Source organism: Parasteatoda tepidariorum, chromosome 6 (assembly GCF_982258835.1).
Source record: "Parasteatoda tepidariorum strain Cologne lab strain chromosome 6, Ptep-v5.0, whole genome shotgun sequence".
NCBI classification, from domain to species: Eukaryota; Metazoa; Arthropoda; class Arachnida; order Araneae; family Theridiidae; genus Parasteatoda; species Parasteatoda tepidariorum.
The window spans coordinates 959,909-983,386 of NC_141760.1; the positions used below are offsets into that span (position 1 = coordinate 959,909).

Below are 23,478 nucleotides of genomic sequence, written 5' to 3' on the forward strand. Positions count from 1 at the left end.
TTTACAGTACAGGGCGAAAAAAAATAAATAAAATCGGACCACCCTGAATTATTTTTAATCTAATTATCAGGATCTAATGATCAATCAGTGAAATAGGGTCCCCATAGTTTTATCAAGAGAACGATCTGAAGTTTGGATCACTTCATGTTAATTTTACTTGTTTAGGTACAATGCATACTAGAATGTGAAGATCGGATCTTAGGATCAAAAATTACTCAAGGTAGTCCGTTATTTTCCCCTCACCTTAAGGATCATAACATAAAAATTCAATTTTTCTCGATTTCAACGTATACTTTTAAATAAGTATAAATTTTTTGTTGATATATTAGTTATTTTAGCTTTTTATTCTCAGATTTTTTTATATTTACTCTTTTAAGCAAATATTAGGAAATTGTTCTTATAAGAATTTAATTGTGGAACATATAGTTGTAATGTAATAGTATAAAATCTAAAACAATCACAAAATATATCTTTAAGAGAGAAGCATAAATAATTGTAATGAGTGGTCGCTATACCCATGTAAAGAATTTTTTACAGATTTAGTTCGTTTTTAACTGTTATCCGGATAATTATGAGAAAATCAAATCCATCATAGTGTACTTTATTTAACAGCGTTATTCCTAGATATGAGATTCGCTTATATTCTAAAAGAATAGCATTTTCCCTACGTGCAATAATATACAATGCATTTAGTGCAAGTCCAGTGCTAAGTTTTTAAAAGTTATTTACTAATCAAATAAAATAATATAAAACACATTCTATTGAAAGCTTTGAAGCAATGAATATCTTGTCTGAAATGAAACGAAAAATTCTATCAAATTATACCTACATAAAATCTAGTGAATATATCTATGCATTATATAATCTTAATATGAGAAGGGAGCAAATCAGTTCCAAACAAGTTGTTTAAGACAAAAATAAGTTACAAAAAGTAAATAGCATGTCTAGAAATTATGACACTATGTTGAGTGAATAGAATATGCTTAAAAAATTATATCGAGCATAAATGAAACTAACTAAATAAAAACCACTATTATAAACTAATGCTGAAATCATTAAGTAATAATCGAAATATTTAAAAAAGAAGACATTATATGATTTCTAAGATACCATTTACATAAAAGTGAGATAACATAGAATAAATTATTGATAAATCATCTAAATTAATCTTTTATTAAAAAGTAATTTTTTAAAAAAAGGAAAAAATTTAAAAAATTCTGATGTTTTTAAAATTAAGGGGCGCCCCCTCGACGCTACGACTTTGATTCGTAAAGTAAAATATTCCAGATGTAAAAAAAAAAATTTAAGAAACGATCAGGCCCCAATTCATTGACTGTCAAAAACTGCGAGACAGCAACGAGGACCGCAAGGTAGAAAGTTTTTCAGCGCATGCGCTCTAAAGCAGATGTAAAGTCTGAAGTTCTCGAGTGTAAAAGGGAATTCCCCTTACTTTAAACCAATAACGGAATAACTGATAATAACCTTCAGTGATCGTTCTTATTTTTAAAAATATTTAAGTTATAAGGTTTTACGTGTAAGATTTTCCGATAAACTGGTTATGCTTCAATATTTGTATTGAAAATAATACCATATTAGATAGCAGGTAAAGATATTTTTCTTTATTTAATATCCTAAGAGTAATTGTCATTATTACTAAAATTTTTTTCTTGATTAAAGGAGTTAATCGCTTTGGCAAGTGGAAGAAAATTATTAATTCATGGAATATTTTTATTTTATTCTGGAAAAACTAAATTGTATAAAATATGTTTTAATAAAGATTTTAGCGAAAGTGAATAATAACTGTTTTGTTACTGATACATAATATTACGAGTATTATTTTGTTTAAATGGATTCATCATCAATGTATTTTTCATTAGCTATATGTCGATTTATCCATAATACTCGTGTTTAATAGGAGAAATGAATTTAAATCATATAATTGTCCCAGTTGAATGCAGACGTTTACCCACTACACATTTTTTAATATTAATCGCATTAAATTTTGTGTCTAAGTCATACTTGAATTGTATGAGGTGAGGTTTCTAATTTCATCCAATGCATTTGCAGCCAATTGTTACCTTTCTATTGATGATAGTATTTTCTAAGCACTGGATGGTTCATTTGAATTATATGAAATAGTGCTTTCTTCTTTACCGATCAGATTGGCTTTTTTAAATTAATTATTCCATGACTAAAAAAAAATCTGTCATTTAGTGGTGCTAATACTTATTATAAGAGAAAATTGTTTTGAACAAATTCAGTTAGGAGCCAATGGAATGCTTTTAATATTGAAATTTAATAAAATTCAGAAAACAGAGTTAATTGATCTGGCAAGTGAAGCATTCATATTTTTGAAACACAGCAAGAATGCACTAAAAAAACCATAATACACTTAAAAAGTATGTTTTTCATTGATAATTCTAAGTGAAGAGTGGAACAGCACTCCCTGAGCACCACCGCACCTGAAGTAAGCAAAATTCTTGTGAATTTCTAATGAATTTTAGAATAAAATGTATCATCTAAATTTATTTCTATGCCATTTCTTTACTCCATTCGGAGTACCTCTTCTATCATTTTTGCCATATTTTTTACATTTGAAAAGATAAATTAAATTTATTATAAATTTTAATTATATAAGGATTATTTAAATTTATGTATTAAGTTTATGAATTTGAATTGCATCTTAAAATTTTATTACTTAAAGATTTGCTATTTCTTTATTTTAAGAAAGTTCTTAAAATTTATAAAAATAGCTTGAAACTTACCTACATTTAGATAGGAAGCTTATTTTACAAAGTTTAAATTTTAATTGTTTAATGTTCATTTATTTTCATATTTTACTATAAAATAATTTTAAAGCATATACTTTTGTATGCATAATTACCTCTTTACATACATCTTATATTTAAATTTAAGTATTGTTGTCTTTATTATTATTTTAGATGCCAAGAAATGCAAAAACTGAATTTGTTTCCAGGCACTTACATTACCTGAGAACTAAATTAATACTAAATTAATAGTATCATATATTAAACTGTGGTTTTGCAGATTATGTTTTTAAATAACAGGGTTGCTGATCAAATCTGGAAAAAAAAATTCCCTGTGTTTTATCTGTACATATCATACACAATCTATTAAGAGGAAACACACAATCACAGTGCTCTTGAGTGGGCTATATCAGGCTAACTATGACAGTATTAATTGTGGATAAAACTTAGCAACTGTTTAACATACTTAAAACATATCATACTGTAGTTTGATCGAGTATTGGGAGAACATTGGTTCACCTTTTTGATGGAACTAATGTGTATTTGCGTTAGATAGAGAGAAAGCATCTTACCCCTCCCACAATCACCTCAATGGGAGGTGAGCGCCCTCGAACAGCTCTTCCATCTTGATATGTATAGACATAGTTTGAAAGCCAACATTCTATAGCATGTTTTGGCATTGTTATACCTAAACTAGCTGTCTGACCGTCAAGGTATGAAACGATTCCCACATTTCCATTACGTGTACAAAAAAGGATTAAACAACAAATGTACTGAATTAATCATCCTTAAAACAGAGATCTTCCTAGGGTTAAAAAAGAGCACTCACTTAACATCGCAAAAATTGGATAATTACTGAATTTGATCATTTTTAAACTATAAACCTTCTTATACTATCTTATATACAGGATGTTCCAAAATTATCTTTACATCACCTGGCTTGTAATTGATTACAGACTGGAAGTGCTTAGGGCCACCAATGGTGCGCATGTTGAAGTGTACTAAACAAAACTTTATTAGTTGCAGTAATACATGCAAAAGACAGAATATAAATACCTTGTTTATTTTCGAAGTTATGAATTTTTGAAATTGTAAAGAGAATTTTGGTACACCCTGTATATATTTCCGAAAGTAATTATCCCACATTATCAATACAAGAGAAAGATTTGTAATTTAAAGGGCATGCTAAAAGGCAAATCTATGAGGATAAATATTTTTCAAAAAAAGTATGACAAATTGATAAACTTGAAGTTTTTTTTATAAAACCAATTACTATTAAAAATGAACATTTTAATGTGCATTTTTAAGAAAAAAGGTATTTATTTAAAAAAATTATTTTAAAATCACTTAGAGTCATTAATACACCCCCTGAAAAAAGGGAAACTTATTAAAATTTAACCAGTTGAAAATAATTCTCAAAAAGAAAATATTTGTTAGTAATCAGAATTAGACCTATAAATAAATCATTTTACCAGTAATTATTATTTAAACAGTGAGTTATTTATTTTTTTAAAAATGGAATCTGAGTAAAAAGGCAGTGTTTTTAAGGGATGGCAGCTAATTTTTACTAGAAGGGCAAATTTACAGGGATCAGAGGGCAAATAAGGCAGGCAGCCCTTCTAAAAACGCTTAAGGAGAACACTGCCTTAAATATCTCATAGCAGGGTCTTCTGTCCAAACGTTTTCAGGGTGGCCACCCACCTGGAAAACCTGGAATTATCAAGGAATTTATTTATACTGGAAAAAATCAGGGAAATTTGGATAAAAACCAGGAAAAATCAGGGAATTTTAAAGAAAAGCTGGAAATTTTTTTAATTTCACTAATTTAAATTATTTAATAATTTTCTTAATTTAAATTATTTCATCCATTATATCCACTTTTTTCCCCCCACTTTCTCCAAGCAGTTGAAATATCATCAATTTAGCAATATTTTGCTTGCATCAAAATTTGCTCCATTACAGCTCTGTTAAACTAGAATGCCACATAAAATTCCCCCACCGTTGCTAAACAAATGTGGAAACCTTTGACAGCTATGGACTGTGCAATTTAGGAAAGATTGTGGGGGAGGTGGAAGAAGGGATTATATTAGCTTCTGTTTTTAAACTCTGTCCTTGGGCTGAATCCATTTATGGCTTAAGTTTGTTCCAATGCTTTCGTGGTAATTTTTTTTCCATTTTGACAAAATTTTTTTGTATTTTTAACTTTATAAAATTCTCCAAAAATTAGTTGGTTATAATTTAATAATAATAATAGATTTTATATTGCACTCTTTTTCTGAAAGCTTTTGTATTCCCATCAAAAGACATCTGAGAATTATTTTTTCTCAGCAAACCAACCAATCACAAATTTTTTTTTTACAATCGCTAACAGCAATGTTTATCGACAAATTGTTACAATTCTTGCATTAATGCTAATTTTTCTATTTCATTTTAACCCCTTTTATAACATATTTTAATTTTAAAAAAAGGTTTTTTTTTTTTTTAAGAACTGACTATGTACTAATATTTAATTTTACTCTTTTGTTTGTCAATATATGATTTTTGATTCAAAATTTTGTACCAAAACATTAAAAAATGAATAAAAAAATCTTGCCAAATTATCAAAATAAATTATTTTTTTCAAGATATGTTAAAAAAATAACATTTTGAACAAAATATTTTATAATATAGACACTTTTCTTGTACCCACATCCTACACTTTATTAGAATAAAGAAACTAAAACCTGGAAAAATCAGGGAAATTTGAAATCTGATTTGAGTGGCCACCCTGGTTTGTGAAAGGTCCGTTTTTGTAAAATTGTGAAAAAACTATTCATAATTTGTGAATATAAAATAAGCGTTAAGTCACATTCTTTCAATCAGGGTCCTGCTATTGTGAATTAGTGCAAATAGGGTCCTGTTATAGCAAAAATTGCTAAAAACCTTTTCAAGAAGTTTTTAAATTGCAAATAGATATGAGATTCTGCTCAACAATTGCTGCTACTTTTTTAATTAGAGATGCAGCATACAAATATTTAGTATTTAGCATATACTGCTCAACGCAGAATATTTATTTCGAACGAATAATTAATTTAGCACGAAAATCACTTAAATTTTTAATAATTTCAGCGGACTTATTTTAAATATCACAACTTAGTAATGTATCACTTCTAATGTGTTACACATTAAGTAAACTTAAACAATTCTTAAATTTATAATATTTTATTTAAAAAATTGTCGAAATTAATTTTTATTTACAAAAAAATATATGATTTTAATATTAATAAGAATATGCGCAAGATGTTTATAAAAGTAGAAATATTTTCTTAGAATACTACATTTGAAATTTAAACTTAAGGAAATTTAGTTTGTCTCGAATCGTCTTTCTTCCCTCCCCCACGAGAACGGTTTATTTGATTAACAAAACAATAATGAAGATAAACCAATTTGTGAAGGGTCCGATTAAAAGAAAAATTATTTTGTGAAAGGTCCCTTTTTATGAAAAGATATTTTATGAAAAGATATTTTGTGAAGGGTCTGTTAACGGACCCAATTTTCTTCTTAACAGACCCCTGCTTAAATTGTGCTTTGAGTGGTCACCACTTTCAAAAGACGAAAATAAGAGATGAAGTTCCTTGTATTTTCCCAATTAGTAAAGAAAAACTCAAAATTCCATTCATTTTCCCTGTTTATTTAGTTGCCTTTTAAATTCCTTGTATTTTCCAAGTTTTCCCACTCTGAGTAAGTTTAATAACAATTCTGTTTTTTTTAGGGGGTCCTTTTTAAATAACTGTTTTATCTAAAAAGGATATCCAGTAGCAGAAACCCCTCCAAGAGGACAGATTATTACAACATTCGCACATGTTGCTGTTTTGCCTATATCTAAATTTAAACTAAAAAATAATTTCTAAAAAGAAAACAAACCAATGAGATCTAACAGAAATTAAAAAGTAGAATTGAAGAACAAAAGAATATTTTTTCTTCTTCCGTTACTTGATTACAGGTTTGACTGTATAGGAATTTCTTTTTTGTTACTTTATTTTAGCATCCTTGTATCTCAACCTAAATTAAAACAGCACAAAGTTATGTATAATTTTTAAGGACTTCATATTTGCACATGCATGTTAGAATAACAATCTCTGACTGCACAGTGGTTGCAGACAAATTTGGATTTGTGAAGATAGTACTGCAGATTCACTGTGTAAATTCTGCTATGGGTATATTTATAGATGTACAGAGTTCTCCCTAGGAACAAAGAAGGGCAGGGTGTTTCCTCACCCTAAAGGGTGCTCACTTAGCATTGTAAAAATTTACCAAAATGTGTCATATCATGTAATAACTGAATTCGTTTCCGATAATTTTAGATACCTCTTGTACTATTATATGTGTATATTTCAAAAAATGATTCTCTCTCGTTATCAGAACAAGAGAGTTTATAAAAAAATAAAGGCATGCTAATGGACAATCTCTGAGCATAAATTTTTTTCAAAAAACAATTAAATCGAAAAAATTATTAATTGATAAACAACTTGAAAGATTTTTATATAATTTAAACTGAAAATTATGAGAAAATAAACAGTTCAAGTTGCATTTTTTAAAAAAAAGCTATTTATTAAAAAACTTTTTAATATCCCCTGAGAAAAAAAGAGATACTTAACGAGGTCATAAAAATTTAACGAGTTGATAATAATCCTAACAAAGTAAATATTTATAATAGTAATCAGAATTAAACCTATAAACACAAATGATTTTACCAGTGTGTAATTGTTATTTATACAGTGAATTATTTTAAAAAGGAAATATGAATTAAAAGGCAGTGTTTTTAAGGGATGGGCAGCTAATTTTTTCAAAATTGACAAAGAGGGAAACAGGACATTTATAGGGATCAAAGGGCAGGCCGCCCTTCAAAAAACGATTTGGGAGAACACTGTATGTGTATATATATGGGTCATTGCACGAAAACTGTCATTTTTCAGTTCATAAAATCCCAAAAAAGTAAAGTGAATAAAAAGCTCTGAAACTTTTTATATTAATAGAAATATGTAATGGCATTATAAAGAAAGTATATATCCTATAAATTATACTTAATATTTAAATTAATTAATTTTTTAAATAAGTAATTTATAATTAATTTATAATAATTAATTAATCAATTTAATAAATTAATTTATTAATTTTTTAATTTATTTTTCAAATTAATTAATAAGTAAATTAATTATTTTCACTATTTAAAAAGTGAGGAATGACACTAATAGTGAGGGAATGATATTTTATTTTAATACATGTTTTTTATCTAAGTTACATCTACCTAAAGTTTGAAAATGATAACATACTAAGTATATCTAATATTTATTATAATTTAGTCTTATATATTTAATAGTTTTTACAGGTTTGGGAAATAAAATTGGCTGGCACGATTGAACAAAAAAAAAATTTAATAATATACTCATCTTGAATCATTCCCTCACTTCAGCATCATTCCCTCACTTTATACACTAGTGAGGGAATGGCGAATTCAATAAAATTTAAAAATAACAATTAGGCCTAATTAATTTCTGAAGTCAATCACATACAATTATATTCATACAAGAAAGCAACATATAATTATCCACTTTCTCGATGAAGTTGTATTTTATTTTACTCTAAAAAATGATATGAGGGAATGACAAATGTAAAAAATTTTACCTGATTTGATTCATTCAAATTTATTCCACAGCAAAGCTTCTTTAAGTTGAAGATGGAAACATACTGCAATTTTGTTCTATGATGCCAGTTGTTAACTTCTGAAGTTTTTATTAAAATATTTTTATTCTAAGAAGATTGCTGGTGATAAGAACATTGTTGTGAGGGAATGACGCAAAACACTGGGGACAAAGTTTAAAATAGTGCTGTGTTAATATTTTTATCAAAAATTAAATTTAAAATTGATTTTCTGAATTCTATATTTCAGTATTCTGAAATAAAAAACATGAATTTGTAAAAAATTTTTATTTCAGAAACAATTTTTTTCTTTTTTTAAATCAGCAGTGGGGACAAGTGAGGGAATGACATATTGGTATATTTTAACTACCTAAAATAAATAAAAAATGAAAATTGATAATTTTATTTTTATTCCTTTGTGAGCTTGCATTCTGAAGGACACTTTCCCTGAATTTTTTTTTTTTCGTAAGCTGTAAAACAAACATAAAATATACTGGGGACATGAAAATGACTGTTTTTGTGAGAATGACCCATATAAACTACCTTAACTTTTTACTGACTACTTTTAACTAAAAGAAATTTATTTTTATGACAATTTAGAACCAAAATCATAATTAAGGTATTTTTAAACTTTTTTATTTATTTTTTTTTTTTGAATAATCTTTTTAAAAGGAAAGTTTTTTTAAAATTATTTAAGAGTTTTCTTTTAACTAGAACCAAATGAATGTTTTTTTCTTCAAATTTTCTTACAGAGAGTTTCTATTTTTACGTTTAGTGGGAATCTGCCTTTCTTTAAATAAACATAGATTTATAATTTTTAAATGTTCTGACTTCAGAGCTTTCGTGCAAAAGTATCTATAAAAATACATTGTGAACAAAATCAGGGGTCAGTCCAGGCTTTTCTGAGAGGTACCTATTTTGTGAAAATTCAGACATAATTTGTGAAAAATTAAAAATGATATTAAAAAATCAACACAAAAATATAGTAAAAATATGGATTTATCGTTTCTTAAGGGATACAAAGATAAAATTTTAAGAAAAAGTATTTTGTGAAACTGCCGTTTTTGATTCAGTTGAATTTGTGAAGGTACCGCTTAACGGTAGTAAATTTGGTCTGGACAGACCCTGAAAATGTTCTAAAAATGTTTAAAATATTGTACAGCATCATGAATTCCATTTTCTAAAAATTTTTAAATTTATTAGTTAAATAATGTTATTATTGGACAAGTAAAATTAAAAAAATGAGAGCAATTTTTATTTTGTTAAAGCTTGCTACGATCAAAAGCATTAATGGAAACTTGTTTAAATTTTATAAGTTACTTATCAGTTAATGCTTAAAAACATTTTTCTGTTATCAAAGTAAACAAATTTTTATTGTATTTTGATTTTATTCATATTTTGTAATACTATTTTCAAAATGTATTTTTTGTGTTAAAAAAATAAATAAATAAAATATTCAGATTAATTTACAAAATTTTTATTGCATTTCTCTTTATTCATTGCTGCTTTTTTTTAATAAGTGAATTGACGACCTTGAAGTGGGTTAAAGAAAAAATCAGGATATTTTTTGATGCAGCAGACTAAACTATTTTTGAAAAAGGGCAAACAACAAATAAAAAAAAAGCATAATTTTCTCTACTTAAGTACAATAGGGGCAAATTTTAACGCAAAAAAATAAAAATTATACTATTTTTAATGCCAGAGTTATTCAAAAAAATAAGTTTTAAAATGTTTTATTGTATAATTTCAGGGGTACCTTCACAAATTCAACTTTAGGAAAAACGGTAGTTTCACAAATTCAATTTTAGGAAAAATGGTAGTTTCACAAAATACTTTTTCTTAAAATTTTATTTTTTTGTCCCTTAAGAAACGATAAATCCATATTTTTGTGTTGAATTCTTTAATATAATTTTTAATTTTTCACAAATTATGTATCAATTTTCACAAAATAGATACCTCTCAGTAAAACCTAGACAGACCCCTGAATTTAATTAATGAAGCACTGAGCCACTCAAAATAGTTTGAGATAATTATATAGGAAATTTTAATGTCACTTTGCATGAAAAAAAATAATAAATATCAAATAGTTAACATTCCTACATATCAATACTTAAAATTTTCAATCAAGTTCACAACTTCTTTAATCAAATATTATGAAGTGGGGTTTCAATAATTTTGAAATGAGAATATAGTGAATCTGGGTCTTAACATTTGTGTTTAAAAATAAATTAGTTCAATGAACTATAAATTAGAAGAAAAAGATATTTGATGGATAATCCAAATCTTTCGATTATTCAAACCATTTATTTTAAGAATTGCATTAGTATTTGTAGAAAATGGGATGTGCTAAACTCACATAAATCAGAAATATCAGGACAAAAGCTAAAAACAAGGGACAAATAATGACAAAATATTTTTTTATCAGGAAAATAAAAAATATCAGGACAATTACACTGTTATTTTTAAAGTTCTATTATATTAAAATAAATGAAAAAAAACTAGTTTATTATTAAACCATTTCTACTAAAATTTACTTTCTTAGTTTTATATGCAACCCATGTTACTTTTGTACCATGTAATTTTTTGTTATTCTATTATTTTGAAGTATTTTTTAATTATAATAAAATAAAATGTATAAGATACATGGCCAGAAATTAAAATTTGTACCTATAAATTCAATGGATTTAAAAAAAAATTTAATTTTATAAAACTTAATTCTAATATAATAAATTGCATACAAATGATATTAATTAAATAATATTGAAGCATTTAATATTTAGCATCGCATTTCAATATTATAGATCAGGGGTTTCCAACTAACACAAGGCCGGGGGCCACAATCAAAAACAAAATTCAAATGGCAGGCCGCAACTTTGTCAAATTTTCATGTAGGACTCTTTAAAGTTTGAAGGAACATTAAATATTACTGTCAGATTTTTACCAAGTTGTACAAAACAAAAGTATTGAATTACAAATTAAAACAAGAAGTTGATTTTTAAAAATATTTAATTGCATATTAAAAAAATCAGGCTACAATAACTTAAATGTGCACCCATGTATTAAACAATTAATGTGCAACAGATATCTAATTGTTAAGATATAAAACTTTAGAAAGGTTGGCATTAAAACTTACATAGTACTAACACACAAAATGTTCAATGACGAAATTGAGGTTTGTCTGCTGCAACCACCAGAGAATAGATATTTGCATTTTAAATTTAAAATTTACAAATGTGTGTGTAAATAATTTCGTCTAAAATGAGTAGTTTCAAAAAGTTAAATCGGAGAATTTCTTCGAGAAAATTTCTGATACATGCTAAATTATATTCACAAAATACAAAAAAAAAATGAAATAAAAAAGAGCAACATACACGATTATTTTCTTTATTTGAATAAATATTTTCTTGGATGCAAAACCTGAGAAATAATTTTTTTGCACCGTTGGTATGATAAATTTCAAAGAAACGAAGAAATTAGGTTTTTATTAACGAGAAAAGTATTTCAAACCCATATAGATTTTTTACGAAAATTTTCCGCAAAAAAATGACAACTAATATATTTTAGTTCGCGGGCCACAAAAAGGGCTTCCCGGGCCGCCAGTTGGAAACCACTGTTATAGATAATCAAGGGTGGAAAATCGCCTAGCATATATATTATAAAAATAAAATGTAAATGTTAATTGTTTATTTGAATATTTAATGGAGTCGTAGAAAAAATATAAAAGCATATTTAAAGTATTTTTTTTAATTATTTTAACATATTTACGAAACAAAAATGGATATTTTTCAATAGTTAATTGAAAACATTAATTAATAGTTAAATACTCTGAAATACTTAGGAATAGCTTAATTGATTTCAGTTAAGGACATAAAATATTTTTCGATGTTAAAAAAAAAAAAAAACCTGATTAAAATAAATAAAAAAAACTGGTTTAAATAAAAAAAACTCATGTTTTTTGTTTTTCTTTTCTTCCCAAGGCTGATCAGAACTTGCAATGTTACCTACCAACCAAACCGCCCTAATCAATAAGTTTCCATTAACTACTGTTAAAAATCTGCTGTGGGCACACTATTACCATCCATAACATAAGACTCATAAGGACTGTTGCTTTATGTAGCCTCATTAGGTACACTGACTGGCTTGTTTCTTTTTATGTTTTGTAAAATAACAAGTTACATATTTTTTTTTTTTAAAAAAAACTCTGTTCCTCTAATTAAAATGAATGTTCTTGCTGTGTGTATTTATTAAATAAATCTTATTTTGCAGACTCGTGGAATGAATAAGCCAGCAAGCAGCAGTTATTCTATATCAATGGGTTATGTTTAATAAAGCCATCATGGAAACAGGAGACACAGACAGTTTGCAGAATGCTGAAAAAGATGTCCACATTCACATGAAGCATGCTTTCGATCTTGTTGAAAGAAGCAAGCAGGAGATTAAGCTGTTGGATAACTGCAAGAAGGTGATTTTAGTTTTAGGTGTTACAGGTACAGGAAAGAGTACATTCACTCAATGGATAGTGGGTGACAATTCCATGTTGATAGCAAAAGACATGGGATCAGGAGAGTTTTTAATTTATGACGTTGATGAAAGAATTGGTAGATCAACAATCAACTCAAAAACAATATTTCCTGAGCTTGTAGTAGATCCAATCACCAACAATGTTTTTTACGACTGCCCTGGATTCGGGGACACGAGAAGCACGGGTTACGATTTGGCTACAACACATTTCATAAAAGTAGCAGCAGATCATGCCGAATGCATTAAAATGATATTCACTGTAAGTTATTCATCGGTCAAGGAAGGAGAAAACAGAAAAGATTTCATGTCACTGATGAGAAATGCTTTTGATTTTATAAAAGACATTGACCAATTTCGACTAAGTATCGCTCTCATTGTAACAAAAGTTGATAATATAGCTGTGAAGGAAGGGGGAAACTACAAGCCAGTAAGCGATGAGTCAATAATCAAGTACGTGGCTGATTTTTTAATGCATGTTAAAGAAGACTTGAAAAATAGATTAAAATCAGAGACAAGCACAGAGAAAAAATACCATGAAGCTGCGATCAAGATCATTGATATAATGCTGTTCAAAAATGGAAACCAATATACAAAAATTGGATTATTCAGACGTCCTGATGAAAAAGGACCTTTGAGCAAAATTAACACGTGCCAGATTGCAAAAAATCCTATAAAAAAGATAATCTTTGAAGAACTTGATTTTACATATAAGAACAAAGATAGCTTTGGGTATGGCTTGTCTGAAAAATTGAAGAATGATATTTATGATTCAGTGGAAGAAATGAGTACAACATTGCGGATGAAGTTTGAGGAGATAGCAGATTACGTACAGAAATATTTTCTCTCTTTAGAAAAAGATATTCATATTAAGTTAGACTCGTTTGCAACAGCCCCGGAGAATGTAGAAACTGCCATAAAGGAAACTCGTACTTTGTTATTAAGATATAGAAGTAGCTCTTTTATTATTGCTGACATAGCAGAAAGGATAAACAATTTAAACGAAGTGGAAGAAGTGATACGGACAATCAGTAAAGAATTATCTAATCTGAAGATAGCTATTTCTGATGAAATTAAATCACAAATAATCAACGAAGGAAAATACTTGGCTTTTCTGGAAATCCTTTGTGAAAAGAACTTAAATACAAAGGGATGGTCTGACATATTTCAAGTCACATTAGCCAATTTTGATATTTTTAAAAAGGATCTTCAACTTTTTATCCTTACTACCAATGATAAGATTGGGAATCGAATAAGAAATAGTCTTTATAGTTTAACAGAAGCAATGAAAGTCGATTATGATAAAAAAACAAAATCATTAGATGTCATAAGCTTAATTCATAAGCTGCAAAAAGACCAGGCTACCTTATATGACAAAATAAATAAAATAAAAAACACAACTGCAATATGTGAGTTGGTAGGAGCATTTTATGCATGTGAAAAGGACTTAGAAATTTGTATACCTTGGAAATATCTATCTATTCTTTTAAATTTAGGAAAAAGTATCAATTTTCTTGAAAACTTAAACAAAAAACAGATAAACTCTGGATCATCATCATCAGCATGGTCAGATGCATTGCAAGATGTCAATAAGTTTCTCCTTGATTCTGAAGTATTTAAAACGCGTTTATTTAAACTCTACAATGAACTCTCTGAGTACAAAGTACAAAAACATAAAAATTCTTTTAGCATCAGAAATATTAAAAATTGTAAACAGTTTAGTAAAGATGAAGGGAAAGTTGAAGAAATGAGCCAAGTTTCGAAACTAGCATTCGAGAACGAAACTAAAATTTCTTTTGTAGGAACTGCAATGGTGATTAAAGCTCAGTACATAAGCCTAAAAAACATACCAGAAGTGACTTGTGATGAAGCTGTTACCTTTTCCGATAAAAATGAAAATTTCTTTGGGTTGCATAAGGATATGAAAACAGTTTGTTTAATCGCTTCAAGTAAAATATTTATTGATCAAGATGTACTTTTGAAAGGTAAAGGTATATCTGTTCTTTTCTTTGCACCAACATGTGAGGTTATTGATGCTAGAAAGATAGATCTAAGCAATGACGGGAATAAATCTGGAGGTTTTGTTTTTAGCGCTTGCTACAGGTTTTTAAATTATGAAAGCTTGACAATTTTAACTCACAACAACCAAGAAGTCATTCAAAGACAATCCAATTTATTAGTTAACATTATTCCAGGCTTGCAGAGTAACGACACTATGGATAAAACCTTCAATCAAAGCGGTGCGTTTATAACTGATTCCAATGTGGGTTTTATTGTTGGAAATGTTTCAGTAGAAAGACTATCCACACCTTTTTCTCGAATCGTAGCTAAATTATTCAAACCAAAAGAAACATATACAGTTGAAATTTTTGACCATAAGGCAGGAGATGGCGATGAAATAAACATAGCAAGACCTGTACCTATCTGTAAAGATTTTGTTAGGTTCATAACTTTGTTTAGACATTTTTTGCTATCAAATATAAGTGATGGTTTTAAAAAAAATTCTGTATTTCAGTGTTTGAAACTTTTAGATAACAGCGAAATAATTACAAATGCTTACAATGCATTAGAATTTCACAATGAATTCCTTCTTTTGGTGAAGGAACATCCAAAACTCCATAAGGAAATAGACTTCAATGGATTTTATCAATCATTACTGTATAGAATCGGCCACTTTAACTCGGAACTCAATCATGATAACGATCCTTGTGACAGCAAAATATTGCTTAGTGCTATCAACTCTGCTTGTTCAGTAAACATAAACAGCTTGCACTATAGGCATGACAGTTATCTAACAAATGATATTTACAGTCATCTAAAGTTCATGAATGACTGTATTAAAATTGGAAAAGAGCCACAAACAGTTGATGATGTATTATTAGTTCTAAATAAAATTGCTGATAATAATAGAAAAAATATTGATGAAAAAATACAAATAAATAGGGCTATTAATACTAATTTTTTTATTGAAATTAATGCAATCAAAGGAAAGCATGATAATGAAATTAATAAATTGCTTGATGAAATACTTGTCTTGAAAGAGCAATCCGAAATGGAAAAACAAAATTTTCTTAACATGAAAGAGGAGCTACAAGATTTCATACAGTTACGCTGTGTGACAATCACAGTAGAAAAGTTTCATCATATTATTGATGTCTTAGAAATTATTGCAGTTGAAATTTTGACTATTGTACAAAAACATGATTCTTCAGTTTCAGGTAATGAAACTACAAAACTGCCCTCCAGCAAAAGTAGTGCTCTTTTAAAGGAAGAAATTAAAAAGATTAAAATTCAAAATAATGCAAGAATGATCATAGAATTATTGGAAGGAAATCCAATAACATATAAAGCAAAAATGGATATAATGGCTAATTCTTTCGAACAAGTTACAATTAATATGCAAATGCTAAAGTTGTTGGAGGATAAAATCTGTCAATCGGTTATACCAATATTGGAAAAAATAGAAATCGATATTGATAACTCGATGCATAGCAAGGACGGAAAGACAAAGATATCGCTTGATATTGGTAACTGGAAAGTACAAGGTGTGTTAAAGGATATACAGTCTCACTTAATAAGATTAAAACAATGGTTTAAAATAAGTAGAGATGTAGCTGAATACATTGAAAAACTAGAAGAATCCACTATTACAATGATTCATATATATAATCATTTGCTAAGTTTCAAAGAAATTCAGCTTTTGAACAAAAGCAGAGCCAGTTATTATGCCGCCATTGCAGAAAATGTAAAATTTTCTAATCAAGAATTGGCCACTGCATTCCAAGAACTACGCAAAGTAATCGATAATAGTTTTCTTTTAAAACAGTATAATGTATTGATGGATGTTTTGAAGCAATGGATCTTTCCTTTTGGTTACCTTTATGAAGAACATTACCATCTTCAATTGTCATCAAATGGTCAATGGTATAAATGTGTGTCTGAAGTCAGAAAAAAGTTAAAAGAAATAAAAGATTTAATAACAGACCAAAAAATAAACATGAAACATGATTTAGTCATTACTGATTTTCTGAGTGGCTGTGTTTCGACTCGGCCATTTTTTGTTTGGGAAAATGAGCAATACAAAAAAATGATATCAAAATTACTCTCTGGAGAGAAAGTTGTTGTGAAAGCAGATATTGCGATGTCTCCATCGAATAAATATGCCATCAAGTTGATCCATGTAGATTTGTACTTTAGAGCGAGAGATAATGACACGCAATCAACACTGGATGAAGCCTTAAAAAAATATAAAGTGAAAGCAACACATCTAGGTAATTCTTACTACAGGTGTGGTGACAGAATTTACGTAATTCCCACCGGCTGCTATACATTTGAATGGTCTTTTGAAAAGTCAAGAAATGGAGAATCCATAAATAGCAACCATATGTGTATCATGCTTCAATCTGGGGGTATAGTGCTAAGTCCATATGCCATGTGGGAAATAGAATTGTTGTCAGATGGAAACAATTCCTTTCAAGAATTGGACCTATACAAAAACAAGGTTAATTTGGAGCTAATTGGAAAAGGAAGTTACATTGATGAAAAGATGGACTTTTCTGAATTGGAGCTTGGAAAATACTACAACGAATTTCTGTTCAATTAACTAATACATAGTTGGAAAATGTTATCTAAAAAAAAAAAAAAAAAAAAATAGCCGAGTACAGATTTAGCAACAGCTCTTTAACAAAATTGTTGTTTGGTTCATCAACTTAGCCTTATATGTGCTGTGTTAGTACTTAAATTAAAACAAAATAAGTAACAGAACTTAAGTGAATTGACACTTAAAAGTGATTTTAACTTTATTTTTATGTGCATTTAATTTAAAGCTTGGAACCATTGTTTTAAAAAGCATTTCTTTTTTAAATTTTCATATATATGTATATGTATTCTTGAAAAATGTATGACAGTTTCCTTACAAAAACACATGAGTTTTTCTCTTGAATTTGCAATGTGAATGTAATTAATATTATTCTTTTTTAAATTTTGATAATTTATAAATGACAAAAAAGACATTTAATTATAAATATATTCTAAGGGTAACAAAAATAACTACTGATGTAACAAACAGTGATTTGGCAGAATGCTAAATACTCAGCCAAAAAAAGAAAAAAAATCACTAAAATCGCAATTTTTTTTAAATCCTGATAAAAAGAAAGTTTAATAAAAAAAAAAAATTAAAAGAAAAACAGGAAGAAAATTGCTCTTAGTTCTGAACTTCAACGTTGAGAATTAAAGTTTTCTATGTTGTCATTTATCTGTGTTATGATACAAGAAAATAAGTGACACTAAAAGAATAAAGTCTATTAGAAGTGCTTCGCTTTAGTTAAAACAGAAAAACAAACAAATAGAAACAAAATTTCTCAATTTTTTAAACATGAAGTGATGAAAGAACGACACAATTGATTTGCCTGAATATAATGAAAATAAAAAAAATCAGCATTGCAAAACTCTTGGTTCAATGTAAAGTTATCTAGTTTCAATTTTTCAGCTTTCAACTGTGGGCTGTAGCTTATTATATTTTGATCCTTAAAAAGATGCCAAATTCCTTTTATGAAATTGAACAAAACTTTATGTGGCTATTCTCTTGCTGTAAAAAAAAAAAAATAACTTGCTACAAGTAAAGAAACTACTTGTAGTCACCCCTTTTCTCACAGTTTGAAGTGTAGTGCACTACTTATCGAAAAACTATTTCTAGCAATTTTTTTCAACTACTCTGAATGCTAGTTTAGTAAGGAAACAAAATTCATAAGCAACTCATTTTTTAGATGTTACGAGAGTGTATCAGGGGTCACTGGTCCTCTGTGTTACGCTTTTAACACAAATATTTAATAAGTTTTTATCTTTGAAATATATATTCTCTGTCACATAAAAAGTTGTAGGTTGAAAGAAAAGTTTGAACAAAATAATTGTGTGTTCATTTTTTACCAATTTTTTCTTTTGAATTTTGCTATTTAATTGTAAACAACATGTGCTGCTTCTTTATAAATATGAGTGCAAATTGAATCCTCCAGCAAAATGTGTTGCCTAAATAGTTATAATCATAACAATTGAATGATTTGATGAATTAACAATGTGATGTAATAAAAATATTGGTCCCTTACTTTTAAAGTTGTATAAAATATAAGAATAGAAATTTCACTTTAAAATCATGATTGTGTTGTTAACAGTGAATTTGGAATAAATGTGATCTGCAGTTTTTTGTTTTGCAGTAATACTAAATAAAAGCTTTTCTGTCTTTTGTATTACAATGTGAATGAAATTCCTTTTTCAATAAATTTTGACTATGAAAGTTAATACTATTTAAATACAACAATATGACTGTTTTTTTCCTTCCAATTATGGGAATCAATTATTCTACAAAAATGAATTTTTTAATAATTGGTATCCAAAAATTTATCATAATATAAAAAGAAAGCATTTTTTTTCATGCATGTAAAAGTAAGATTAACTGCTTACCAAGAAAATTTGCTTTTTCTGAAATTGTATAATATTTTATTTAACTCTACATAGACATGAGAACATAATTTGCAATCGTTCTATATAATAGGAGGCGAAACGAAAATGACTGGTACATTAAGAAAAGGGATTTTTAAAAATAAATAATTAATTTAAATAAGAAATAGCAATGCATTAATAATATATCACAGATAATTTCCATAAAACTTAAAATTACTGAAATTTTTTTTTTTAAAATATAAAGCATAATGTTATGTCATTATTTTAAAATTATAAATAAACACATAATTTGTTTTAAAAAAATCTTCTTATTAAAAAATTATCCACTTATATGTTAATAATAATTTTTGCATTTGAAATGAAGGTAAAATGAAGAAATTTTAAACATTTGTTTACATTGTTGTTCATTCTAAGTATATAATTTAAGATTTTAATAAGCATGCAGGCTTATTAAATTTAATTAATAATTGATCATATCATGAACAACCAATATCTATAATATTCATTCACATTCCATTAATAATTTCATTTTATGTGTACTTCATAATTTAATTTTTCATTTGTAATTGGCGAAGTTTTTACATCATAAAATCTTAGCAAATTGTAAATAACACACATTTTGGGTTATTAAAATAAAAACTTATTATCAAGTGACGTGACATGACAATTGTTTTAAACTATCGGAAAGTCACTATTTCCTTTATTGAAATATTGAAACATAACATTGGTTTTTCTGCTTTTTAGTTGATCATACATGTAAACATAACAGTTAAACATACATGTAATGGGTTTTTATTCTGGCGATTTTTATTACTTCCTATTCGTATTTATTTTTAGTGTATTGCATTACAATGTTAACCAATTGATAAAGGAGTGTAAACAAATGCAAGCCAGTTTCAGACGAGTAAAAACAATACAGCTGTGAAGTATCACCTGGAAATTATAATTTTACATAAAATCTTAGAGTGTGTCTAAAAATATGGCTAGGGACTGTACATATATTTTATATAATCTAGTAGCTTGAGAAGTAATAAAATAGATTTTAGAATAAAATTCATAATTAAACACTTATTATACTAAATACTTCAAAATTTAAATCTAATTGATAATTTGGAAAACAAACTTTGTTTCGCTACTCAAATCTAATATCAATACTAACATATGCACTGCTTGCAACAAGAATAAATAGTAATACTGCTAAAAAAAGCAAGTTCTTTCAAAATACAGCAATCCTGTCGCCTTCTCCCACAGATTTGAGGTCAGAAATCGTATTACTTTAATTGAAAATAAAATTATTTGTTTCAAAATATCACCTAGTACATTAAGCTGTACTAAGCAGTTGTGAACTGTTTAAACAGAAGTTGTAAAGGTAGGAACCTTCAGATGTTTTTTTACAATTGTATTAATAACAATTCAGAAATCATTCGTCTTTTATATTTTTAAAAACAACAAAATTTGATATTCGACCATTAGTTAATCAGACTTTATTATTCGAAATAAAAAAAATTCATTCAATTTTTGAAAGTCGCTGTATATTTTTTCTCTTCAAAATGTTTAATGCTCATGTGTATTTTAGTGAGTTTTCTAACCATTTTTTCCTTAATATTAAAGAATTATATATTTTTTTCTTGCATCTTTTTTTTTTTAATCCTAAAGATAAGCTGTTTTCATTTTTGAAAAAATTGAAACAAAGCTTGCTTTAATTTATTTAAAAATTCAACTGTAGTTAAAATTGAACTTTTTTTTAAAAATTAAATAAAAGATAAAGATGATTTAAAATGATTTAGTTTTGATGTTTAAAAATAATTTTTTTAATAATTTACTAACAGTAGTACTATTAATCTTATTATTTAAAATTTTTATTCAATACATGTAAGTTAAATATTTTTAAACTAATAAACCTCAAGTCCATTATTTTTTAAAAAATAGATAAATCAATAAAAACATTTATTATATATGTCAGAACATAACAATTAGTCAATAGAAATTTATATCTATTGAACAAATGAAAAAAGGATCTAGCAATGCTTCTTAAATTATATTTCACCCCAAATAATTTTAAACAGAATTTACCTAAATGTATAACTACTTTCGTTTTTAGTAACTTAATTTTTTTTTATTTTAAAAAAAATTTCTTTAAATACATGTAAGTAAAATATTTAGATTGAATTTAATTTTTTTATTTAAAATATGTTTTTCTTAATTCTTTAGATATCTTTATAAATTCAGTATGATCAATATATTAATCTTCTTAATGCTTTTATAAATAACTTTTACTTAAATGAAAAGAACTTTAAACTCTATAACCGTTTTAAATAAATTAAATTATAATTTTGAATTTAATACTTTTTACCTAAAAATTGAATGAACCACTTGTAGAAAATATTTAAAATTGTGTATGATTTGTTTTTGTAGTGGTTAATATAATAAAGAGTTCCTTGTCAGAAATTAGTTATTTTATGATGATCAAGTAAAGTCTGAAAATTATTTTGCATTCTGTTAATAGATATCTAGTGGTGGCAGTTGTGTGTGCAGAACAAACAGATACAGGTTTATAAAAAGAGCAAATTGATTTTATTTAATCATTATGGAAATGAGAGAGTGACACTAAATCATAATGAAATAAAAGTCGGGGAAGATCTTGCAAAGAAAATCCATAAGATGTCTCGATTTAGGGAAATCTTAGTGATATTAATTGGTTTATTAAATAGGTCGCGCGATTCCCACAAAGAGCAAAGGGAAAAATGTCTTACTTGTAATGAATGCATACTTGAGCCAAAAATAGATTAAAGGACAGGATGTGAATTTACAAGTGCGAGAACGTTTAGTTTTGAATAATAAATTAAGAAAAGGATTTACAGAAAACGAATAATATAAAAAGATTAATTGAAGCTTTTATGTTATGTATATATATATGAAGAACTTACAACAATAGGACAATTTTTATTAGTGTACAGGTCCTAATTATTATATCTTTTTAACCCCTTGTGCACATCACTGAAATTCGTTATAAGCCGTGCCTATCTTGTGCACTCAAATGTCCCAAGACAAGAAAGACAGACAGAGGATTAGGAGACAAGATATAAAACATCTATTCATATAAAGAAGATTCCATTCAGACGTTCTTGTTTAGCTCGAGATTAAGATCACGAGTACAGCTCGTGATATGCGAAATGTCGATTATGAGCCAGACAAGTTTGGTCTAAAATTTTCACGAGTCAGATTTGTGAAAATAGCGCAAGGGGTTAAAGTGCTTATTATTTGTTGAAACATTTAGCTACGCGCCCTTGAGAGAGCTTTAGTGAATGATATTGTAAGGAAGAGAGAGGTTGTAATGATACACGTGGACATAAGAGATTAGATGGACTGAGCCCAAATCCAGACTTGTGTTAAAAGTAATCCCATAAGCAGAATATTTTCAAATGTTCTGCAACAGGACTTATTCATTTACACAAATGTTCTGCAAGCATTTCACAGCGAAAAAAAGTCAACTTTACATTAAAATACTATATTTTCACTTATTAAAAAACAGGATCATACTCAGATACACTACATTCTTTTTTAAACCAAGGCAAACATTCTTGATTTGTTACTTTTTCAATCTCTTTTGAAGTACAAAATTTTGTTAATGACGATGATGAATTATTAATAAAATGCCTATGATATGAAGGTCCGAACATTAAAATAAGGGCTGCCTTAAAACTCTTTCGAAGGGACAAGTGCTCAGATGGTGCACGATTTGCAAACACAAACATTCGCTGGTCTGCTTTGTGGGGGCGGGGGGAGGGGTTCGCAGGAAAATGCTGTCAGTTATTCAAGATACAAATTGTTCTGCAGGACTTTGTTTGTTCTGCGACGTACGTCAAAGTTTTAGGCACTTTCTGCTTCTGGGAAAGTAATTTTCAGGTTCATGCAACTCTTGCTACAGAATATAAAAGCATTAATAAATAAATTAAGTAGAGCTATGTGGCTCAGGGGATAGAGTGATCGCCTTCTAATGAGGTGAACTGGCTTCAAATCCCACCGATGGCTGGTCGTTTCAAATTTCTTAACCGGC

The 23,478-nt window shown here is 27.6% G+C and overlaps 1 protein-coding gene across 3 annotated transcripts; it reads left to right on the forward strand.

Moving 5' to 3' along the window:
- Positions 1-1,350: 1,350 nt before the first annotated feature.
- LOC107442955 (uncharacterized) lies at positions 1,351-18,572 on the forward strand. Of its 3 annotated transcripts, none has more exons than XM_016056660.5 (2): positions 1,351-1,603; positions 12,714-18,572. In XM_016056660.5, the coding sequence occupies exon 2, from the start codon at positions 12,766-12,768 to the stop codon at positions 17,566-17,568; it is 4,803 nt and encodes a 1,600-aa protein (XP_015912146.3). In that variant the 5' UTR covers positions 1,351-1,603; positions 12,714-12,765; the 3' UTR covers positions 17,569-18,572. The 3 variants fall into 3 exon arrangements, with proteins under 3 accessions (XP_015912146.3, XP_015912149.3, XP_087021401.1); XM_016056663.5 differs by having other exon boundaries at positions 1,399-2,467; XM_087165275.1 differs by lacking the exon at positions 1,351-1,603 and adding an exon at positions 12,398-12,573.
- Positions 18,573-23,478: the final 4,906 nt, after the last annotated feature.

What these genes read in the sequence shown, in the direction of transcription:
- LOC107442955 (XM_016056660.5), top strand. Translation starts at nt 12,766, where the DNA reads ATGTTTAATAAAGCCATCATGGAAACAGGAGACACAGACAGTTTGCAG.